Below are 9,245 nucleotides of genomic sequence, written 5' to 3' on the forward strand. Positions count from 1 at the left end.
GGGCGGGGGGGGGGGCTAGGCAGGGACTCCTGTTGCCGGGGGGCCCCGCTGCACCCCGCATCCCTTACCCGGTGCCTCCCATCAGGCTCCGCTGGCTGCCGACGAGACTTGAGTCACCCTGCCCCTGTGTGTGCTGGGAAGGGCCGTCCCGCCTCTTCCTTCCCTCATCCTCCGCTGGCCCCATAGATAGAGCTGTCTCTATCTCAAAGCCCCGCTGGGCTCCTCCCTTCCCGGCCCTATTGTGCTATTGACTCAGTGCTCAGGCAGCTGGGGCGGCTTTCGAGGGAGAGGGAGAGGCGCCCGGGGCCGGGAGAAGCTGCAGGGTGGCCATTGACGCCCTCCCGGCTGTGGCAGGCGAGGAGGAGCCAGGACGAGGGAAGGTCCCGGAGAGCTGCGCCGGGAGGAGAGGCTGCCGGGGACGGAAAGTGCCTGAAATTCCTCCGGGCTCAGCCCTTCTGCACCGCAGGGACGGGACAGGACGAGAGAGCCGCGGCCTGGCCGCCGGCGGGCTGCTTCCTTCCAGCCGGCCCTCAAAGCCGCTCTGCTCCTTCGGTATACCCTGAAGACAGCAGGGCTGCGATGGTTGGGCTGGAGGCCGTGGCTCAGAACGGGGCTGCTGCCGGGGATGGGATTTGGGGAGGTCCTCCTGGCGCGTGAGCCCACCCTGGGGATGCTCTGTGTGCCGGCTCTGCTCGTTGCCCCGGGGCAATGCTGACGGAGAAGGTCCCTGCTATGGGGGTGGTGGGGAATTGGGGATCCCGCCTCCGAGCCTGGCACTGCGTGAAATGGCTGATGTCCCCAGGGGGGTGCACAGGTACCAGGCCCTGCCTCAGCCTGGCCGTGCCCGTTCTATTGCAGGGAGCGGAGCTGAAGGTAGTGCTGCCGGTGCCGAGCCATGATGCCCTTTGGTGGGATGGCTGCCCGTCTGCAGAGGGACCGCCTGAGAGCCGAGGGGGTTGGCCAACACAACAACGCCATCAAGTACCTCAACCAGGACTATGACACCCTCAAACAGGAGTGCATTGAGAGCGGCACCCTCTTTAGGGACCCCCAGTTCCCAGCCGGCCCCTCTGCCCTCGGATTCAAGGAGCTGGGGCCACACTCCAGCAAGACACGGGGGGTGGAGTGGAAGCGTCCGTCGGTAAGTGCTGGGCTTGCTTCTCCTCAGGCTGGGCTGGCATCCCTGCCCTGCAATGTCTGCACAGACATGGTTTGCCAAGCTGCAGCCTGGCCCCGGCCTGCTCCTCTCGGTGGTCAAAGCCCCTCGAGTACTTCATAGCCTCCTTTCCCAAGGGCCTAGAGCAATGCCCCATGAGTGTCTGCTCAGAAAAGCATCATGCCTAGCAGGCCCTGCTTCCTCTGGGCAGCAGGCTGTGGGCTTTAAAATGGGTGGGCTATGCCATTGCTTCTAGGTATCATGGCATGGATGTGTCACCCTTGGTGGCTGGGGCTTTTGAGGGTGTATATCCCCCGGTGCCATGAGTGCAAGGGGAGTGCCATCAGTCTATGTAGCTGTGTCCTCCCATGGCTACAGCAGAAGATCTTGCCTTGCCTTACCATGATGGCTTGGGGTTGCAGTCAAGCAGATTTCCCTGGCAGAGGGCAGGTGGGGTGCATCTCTCGGGGACCGTATACCCTTCCTCCTGAGTCAGCTGCAGCAGGTGCCAGCCCCCCAGAAGCCCAGGGCCTGCTGAGATCCAGCACCAGCATCTGATTCTCTCTTTCTCCTGCAGGAATTAGTGGATGACCCTCAGTTCATCGTTGGCGGTGCAACCCGGACAGACATCTGCCAGGGGGCTCTGGGTGAGTGCTGGAGCTCTGTCCCCGGACCTTGGCCCAGAGGGCAGTGGCTGGGGAGGGTTGGCGTGGCTGGAGAAGAGGTGTTTGTATAAGGTTGAGGGTGGACCAGTTTCATAGCACCTTTCCCCAGGCCTGCGCAGCACATTTTCATACTAGCATCTGCACAACCATCTCTGTACCAAAGGCTCCCTTCCCATTTAGCGCGGTGGAAACTGGAAGGTGGGGGACAGCCTGTGCCTCCTGGTGGCTCTAGGTTAAGGCTCCACAAAAATGGGTTGCTGTGTACACAGCTTCACCATGCTGGCTGAGATCAGGGGAGATGTCGGGTGGATCTATGCCTGACACGCCAACAACGCCAGGAACTGCTCCAAAGAGCTCCCTGCTTTGGTAAATGGTGAGGGATGGCAGCTGGATGACAGTAACAAACTGAGGTGAGGATGTGCTGGTCATGACAAAGTGCTTGTGAAGCAACGTGGTGTGGCAGAAGGGAATTGAGAGGAGAGCTATGGAGTACAAATGGTGATTTGTCATTTCTCCGGGGGCGTCTCCCAAGGCGAAGGCACTGAGACAAGGAGAGCAATGTTGATGGGCTGGGTAGGCTGTCAGGGCTCGCAACTGGGATTTCATGGTCATCAGAACCACATCTGGGTACCAAGAGTGTTGTCCTGATTTGGATCAAGTTGGATCCCACTTGATTGGGAGTATCGTGTGCACACATAGCACGCTGGTTTCAGGGCTGACCACGTTTAATGCATCCAGTAATTAGAACAAACTGGAGGTGGTAACTGGAGCATGTAACAGCCCAGAGCACTGCGGTGGTGTTCAGTTGGTCATTAAAAAGTCTGAAATGCCATTTTGTCAAACCACAGCCCGGTACAGGTTATCCAGGCTCAAGGCTAAGGTGTGACAGGCTTCAAAGGGGAAGAGGAACCAAGGCAAAGAATTTAAAGCGCAGTGCTGGCCTGTAGCAGCACTTGTGGTTAAGAGCACTTGGAAGGAAAAGTGCGGTGGTGTTGCTCATAATTTGAGAAGCTGGTGCAGCAACATTAAACCTCTCGCTTGATAAAATGTTTTTTTAAAAGCAAAGCGTAATTCTGCTGCAGGACTCACTGTCTGAGATGTGGAGGACAGTCATACGAATGAGTCCCAGGAGGGTCTAGATAAACGGCTGCAGGAGGGGGCTGTTGGTGCTGACTGTATGTGGTGGTCTGGACACAGGCTCCAGGTCAGGGAGGATTGTTCCCTGTTGCCTTGAGCTAATACTTCTCTCCGAGGCAGGCTGAATGAGCCTGGCTTCCTGAGCTCCATTTGTCTGCTGGACCCTCTCTAGTTTCTCCACGTGCTTTCTGAGCTGGGAGGCCCCAAACGTTTGCAAGGAGAGCATGCCGTGGGCTCCTACACATCCACTGCCTACCCCCCCAGGTAGGGAGGTGGTGGGTGCTCACACCGGCTTCCTCTCCTTCCCCAGGCGACTGCTGGCTGCTGGCTGCTATCGGCTCCCTCACGCTCAACGAGGAGCTCCTGCACCGTGTGGTACCCCACGGGCAGAGCTTCCAGGAGGACTATGCTGGCATCTTCCACTTCCAGGTGGGCTGGGAGCTCCTGGTCTTCCACGGCTGGTGGGCTGGGGGCAGGAGGGAGGGCAGTGGGTTGAGGGCATTCTTCTGGGGTACAGAAGAGCAAGTTGTGTGATGCTCCGAGCTCACCCCACTCTCTCCTGACCCCCCCAGATCTGGCAGTTCGGTGAGTGGGTGGACGTGGTGGTGGATGACCAGCTGCCCACCAAGGACGGGGAACTCCTGTTCGTGCACTCGGCAGAGTGCACTGAGTTCTGGAGTGCTCTGCTGGAGAAGGCCTATGCCAAGTGAGTACCCCCATGGGAGGCCTGTGGGCGGGTAGGGAACAGGACACCCCACTGTGCAGAGCGGAGGGGGTCTCTTCTATCCCCGTCCCTGCTTGTGCTGGGTGCCTGGGGAGCAGCAGTGTGCTAAGTCCTTGTCACCTCACGCGCCCCTCTTGCCGGCTGGTGCTCAGGCTGAACGGCTGCTACGAGGCGCTTTCAGGGGGCAGCACCACCGAGGGCTTCGAGGACCTCACCGGTGGCGTGGCAGAGATGTACGACCTCAAACGGCCACCGCGCAACATGGGCCACATCATCCGCAAGGCACTGGAGAGGGGATCCCTGCTGGGCTGCTCCATTGACGTAAGTGGTGTGCCGGGACGAGGCTGGGGCTCTGCCCCAGCGGTGGCCAAAGCAAGGCCTCGCAGCCCGAGATCGTGTCAGCACTCCCCTCGCTGGGACACCAGGCAGGAGGTTACTTCTTTCCCCTCTTATCAGAGCACCCTTTCCAGAGCCAGAGTGGCAGCCTTGGGGCACAGCAAGTGGGGCTACAGCCCAGCTGCTGGGAAGAAGCTCCTTTGGATGGAGTGTGAATATCCACCTCAAGCGTGGGCTGTTGAACAAGGGTCTGCCTATAGCTCTGGCCATGTCTTACATCAGCATCTGAGAATTATCTGGAGTGGGGTTTTCCATCCGTTCCATCTCATGAAATAATTTTCTTGCTTTTTGAAGTTTGGGTGGTCCCCTGATGGATCTTCAGGGTCTTCTGGCTGGGAAACTGTCTTTACATTGTCCTCAGCCAGCAGCCTTTGAGCAGAGGGTGCTGGTACCTTCTGCTTCTCTTGGCTGGAGCAGTGCAAAGCAAGGGGGATTCTCCACGCGGTGGAGGGAAGGAGTAGGGATAGGACTACATGAATTTAATCATATTCACTTGAGCATTGCACATTCTCCTCAGATCACAAGTGCCTTTGATATGGAAGCGGTGACCTTCAAGAAGCTGGTGAAGGGCCATGCCTATTCTGTCACAGCCTTCAGAGACGTGAGTGGGCTATGTGAGACTTTAATAGCAATAAAATAGCCTGGCCAGTGGCATGGGCTCAACCTCCTGTGTCTGGTGGCCGGCAGGTGAACTACCGGGGGCAGCAGAGCTCATCCGCGTCAGGAACCCCTGGGGTCAGGTGGAGTGGACCGGAGCCTGGAGCGATGGGTGAGTTGGACAGATGGGACTTCAGTCCCACTGCTGGCAGGCCAGCAGGCTCTGCACACAGAGCAATCGAGTGCATGGCACTGCCGAGGGGAAGTTTGCAGCATGCAGTGCCCTTCGCATCGGCGAGGGGGGCAGTTGAGGGCCAGCTCTGAAGTGCTCTCGATTCACCTTGAGTAGTCCTCATCTAATTGTCTCTCTCCTGCTACTCCAGCTCCTCCGAGTGGGACAACATCGACCCCGGCGACAGGGAAGAGCTGCAGCTGAAGATGGAGGATGGAGAGTTCTGGTGAGTGCCAGAGCAAACTGCTGCTCTTTCTTCAGCAGCCAGCCTGGGAAGGAGCGAAGGAGCTGGGGAGAGATCCCGTGGTCCTGCTCCACCTGAAACACCTGACCTGCCTTTATGAGCTGGTTTTCCAGCACTGGAAAGCCTGCTAGCATTTTCTCATCTGGTCTAGTTAATAATTTTCCTCTCTTCAAGGAAATTCTGCCCAACTAAATGCAAAATAAACATCTAGGAAGGGTAAACGTCCCTTCTTCCCCAAACCCAGCAGCGGGCTTTAAATGAGCTATAACTGCTCAGGGTAAAAGATCTTGCTGTCACTTAATTCTCCCAAAACATTGACTGGGTCCGGAGGTGCTTGTGCTCTCCTCTCTCCCCCCCCAGCGATGCCCTGGCCTCAGCCTCTGCCTGCCTCCTGCAGGATGTCTTTCCGAGACTTCATGAGGGAGTTCTCCAGGCTGGAGATCTGCAACCTGACCCCCGATGCCCTTACCAAGGACGAGCTCAGCAGGTGGCACACGCAGGTGTTCGAGGGCACGTGGCGCCGGGGGAGCACTGCCGGGGGCTGCAGGAATCACCCAGGTACCTCTCCCCCCCGACATCTCCGCTCTTGGCAGCGCAATTGAGCTGGGTGTCTCATCCACGTGTCCTCTTCCTCCCAGCCACATTCTGGATCAACCCCCAGTTTAAGATCAAGCTGCTGGAAGAGGATGATGACCCCGGGGACGATGAGATGGCCTGCAGCTTCCTGGTGGCTCTGATGCAGAAGCACCGTCGGCGGGAGCGGCGGGTGGGGGGCGACATGCACACCATTGGCTTCGCTGTCTACGAGGTAACCCCTGCCTGCCCTGATGCTGCTTCCTTGGGACTGGCTCAACCCTGCCAGTCCTGCCTGGACCTGGCACCCTAGTCCTCAAGGAAACCTTTCCCACCTGCTTTGGACGGTCTGTGGGTTAATGTCTCCTGTCCCGTGCTCCCTGTGCTGTAAGGGATGGGGGCAGATACTGGGATTCTGATTTTTTTTTTTCCCTTTTCTCTCTTCCCTGCAGGTTCCTGAGGAGGTACGTCCTGAGCCGTCGGAGCCTACGCCCTCCTGGAGGGAAGCGCAAGAGTGGGCAGGAATGGGTTAATGCACATGCATGCACGCATGTGCCCCCAGGGGCATGGGAGCTCCCACCACGCTGGCAGTGTCTAGGGTGCTAATGGGTGCTGGGCATCTCCGTGAGGGAGGGATGGCTCCTGCTAGGATGGGCAGGGCAGGGATGTCCTGCCCAACGGGGCTGGCTTTGGTCCCACTGCTCCCTGTGGGTCCCCCTCGTTGCGGGGCTGTGGTCCACTAGCACGTTCATTCCCCCAGGCCCAGGGCAGCCAGAACGTGCACTTGAAGAAGGACTTCTTCCTGCGAAACCAGTCGCGGGCACGGTCTGAGACCTTCATCAACCTGCGGGAGGTGAGCAACCAGATCCGGCTGCCCCCCGGTGAGTACATCGTTGTGCCCTCCACCTTCGAGCCGCACAAGGAGGCCGACTTCGTCCTGCGGGTCTTCACCGAGAAGCAGTCGGACACGGCGTGAGTCTCTGCCTGGCCAGGGGACGCCCTGTGTCTGTGAGTGGTGGGACATTTCCCCACCACAGGCAGCCTGCTGGCTGGGGACCCTGCTCATCACTTTGGTTTCCTCCTTTCTGCCCCCAGGGAGCTGGACGAGGAGATCTCGGCAGATCTAGCAGATGAGGTAGGAGCTGCCGCTTTGGTTCGGTTGGTGCTGAGGCTGTAGGGCTTGGGAGGCGGAGCTGCAGGCAGGAGGTGGCTGCCTGGGTTTGGGGCATCAGTGTGGCTGGAGAAGGGCTGGCAGGGTCGAGGTGATGGGGATGTGGGAAGTAACAAAGATGAGAAGAACAAAGAAGAGCTTCCCTTCCAGTTTGGGTTTCCTGAGCCTGGGTGGCAGGGCAGGGCCCGTGTTTGACCACTAACCTCTTCTTTCTGGCCCGCGTCACCCCAGGAAGAAATAACTGAGGATGACATAGAGGATGGCTTCAAGAACATGTTCCAGCAGCTGGCAGGGGAGGTGGGTATGGCTGCGCCAAGCTCTGGAGGGCCCTGGCCTGGGGAGGGGATGGGACGGGACCCCTGGCCGTGAGAGCTCCAGCCCACCCCACGCTCGTTCAGTCCCATCCTGCAGACAAGTCCATCTCTGCCACGGCTCAGCCCAGCTGCCCCCAGGGGTGGTGTGACAGGAGCAGATTTGGGGAAGGGGCATCCAGCTGTGGCCCAAACTCTTCTGGGCATGCAGGAAATGCAATGACACCCTGATGTTTTGTGACTAAGGCAGAGACGTTTAGGCAGGAGGGGGGGAATGGCCACAAGTGGGGTAGAGAGCAGGCAAGGGATGCTGCTAACTCTCCTCCTGCTGCAGGATATGGAAATCAGCGTCTTCGAGCTCCGAACTATTCTGAACAGAGTCATTGCTAGACGTAAGCGCTGCCCTTCCCACCCCTTGCTCCCCGTGGCCCAGGCCTGCTCAGCAGGTTGGGTTTTGGTGCACGTGCTCAACCTCCTCCTTCCTCCTCAGACAAAGATCTGAAGACAGATGGGTTCAGCCTGGACTCCTGCCGCAACATGGTCAACCTGATGGATGTATCCTCTTGGCACTGCGGGCAGGGGCCAGCTTCCCTGGTGCTCAGCCTGCCGGCAGCAAGACTTCTGCGGGAGCTGGGGCTTGGCTCTCCGGCCATGCCGAGGCTGTTCAACCAGGGGAGGGAAGGAAGGAAGGGGTCCTTGTGGCTTCAGGGCCACCTGCCCTACGCCCCTGGGCTTTAGCAGCAGCTTTTTTTGAAAGGTCTATCAGTTCCCCTGCTTGCTTTGGGCCCTGGCTCTGCCGCCAGAAGCCCAGCCCAGCCCCGCTCTCGCCTTTAACCTTCCCCTCCAGGAGGAAGCGCCCTGTGCTTCCCTTTGCCACAGGCTCCCCAGCCTGACGTGCCATGATGCCACCCAGCCTTCGAGGCACTCCTGGAAGGGAAGAAGCGCTGTTGGGCTTCTTTCCCCCCAAACCATCGTGTCCAGCAGTTGAGGATGAGAGGTGTAAAGCAACAGGAGTCATGGCCTGTGTTCCTGCTTGCACAAGGACATGCAGCTGAGGGGTCAGATGAGGGTAGAGGAGCAGCTCCGAGCCCTTCTCCAGCCTGGGCCTGCAGCATCCCCTTTTGCTGCAGGCTAGCCCAGTTTTGCTCCGAGGACACCACAGCGGTGTGCTTCCTACAGCAGCAACACTGCTGCTCCCGGGAACTGGTGCAGCAGCTAGTTTAAGCATTGGACTTTTCCCGCTGGGTTGCAGGCTCTGATCTTGCTGATGCTGCAGGACAGAGAGGGGAAGTTGGGGGGAAAATTGGGCAGGCCAAGGGTGGCCAGGCTTTTCTTGCCTCAGGTGTCTGGGATCTGATGGCTTTGCCTCTACGCCACCCCCTTCTCTGGCTGCTTTCTCCTTGACCCTCTGCTCCCCAGAAAGATGGCAGTGCCCGCCTTGGGCTGGTGGAGTTCCAGATCCTGTGGAACAAGATCCGGAGCTGGCTGGTGAGGAGGAGCAGGGGGCATGGCGCACTGCACAGGGGTGGTACCCCTTCTGGGGCAGCAGGGTGAGGGGACAGCCAGACTGGAGGCCGCAGGAGAGCCTGCCCTTCACATCCTCCATGACGTTTTTGCAGACGATCTTCCGCCAGCATGACCTGGATAAGTCGGGCACCATGAGCTCCTACGAGATGCGCATGGCTCTAGAGTCAGCCGGTAGGTCTGGAGAAGGATGGGGCTGGGCTGGGGGCTGGGGAGGGGGCTCCTGCTGTCGGGGCCCTGTCCCAGGTAGCTGGAGCAGAGTGAAAATAGCCTATATTGCATGCTTGGAGCCAACCTGTTGTGGTAGTGAGATGTGGCCCATGTCTGCGCTGGGCTCTCTCCATCCCAGCTGTGCCAAGTGCTGGAGCCTCGGGGTTAGGGACGCACACAAGGTGGTCCCAGCCTCTGTCCTCCTCTGACCTGCAGGGTCCCATCCTGGCGCAGCAGAGGCCTGGGGTGGGTCAGTGAGCTAACTAGTCATATGGCTCCAGGGAGAGCATCCCCTCTTCCTGCTG

The 9,245-nt window shown here is 59.2% G+C and overlaps 1 protein-coding gene across 1 annotated transcript in view; it reads left to right on the forward strand.

The window, feature by feature from the left end:
* The window catches only part of CAPN11 (calpain 11), a 13,553-nt gene that overhangs the window by 2,330 nt on the left and 1,978 nt on the right, over window positions 1-9,245 (forward strand). Inside the window, 19 exon segments of the mRNA XM_009331063.1 lie at window positions 859-1,141; window positions 1,734-1,803; window positions 3,269-3,387; window positions 3,531-3,664; window positions 3,835-4,003; window positions 4,596-4,679; window positions 4,766-4,784; window positions 4,787-4,847; window positions 5,059-5,133; window positions 5,549-5,709; window positions 5,790-5,959; window positions 6,177-6,188; window positions 6,485-6,696; window positions 6,820-6,859; window positions 7,127-7,192; window positions 7,541-7,598; window positions 7,697-7,761; window positions 8,626-8,694; window positions 8,826-8,904. Coding sequence (XP_009329338.1) covers window positions 896-1,141; window positions 1,734-1,803; window positions 3,269-3,387; window positions 3,531-3,664; window positions 3,835-4,003; window positions 4,596-4,679; window positions 4,766-4,784; window positions 4,787-4,847; window positions 5,059-5,133; window positions 5,549-5,709; window positions 5,790-5,959; window positions 6,177-6,188; window positions 6,485-6,696; window positions 6,820-6,859; window positions 7,127-7,192; window positions 7,541-7,598; window positions 7,697-7,761; window positions 8,626-8,694; window positions 8,826-8,904 — 1,909 coding nt within the window. The 5' untranslated portion in view covers window positions 859-895.

This window comes from Pygoscelis adeliae, unplaced genomic scaffold (assembly GCF_000699105.1).
Source record: "Pygoscelis adeliae isolate BGI_AS28 unplaced genomic scaffold, ASM69910v1 Scaffold218, whole genome shotgun sequence".
NCBI lineage: Eukaryota > Metazoa > Chordata > Aves > Sphenisciformes > Spheniscidae > Pygoscelis > Pygoscelis adeliae.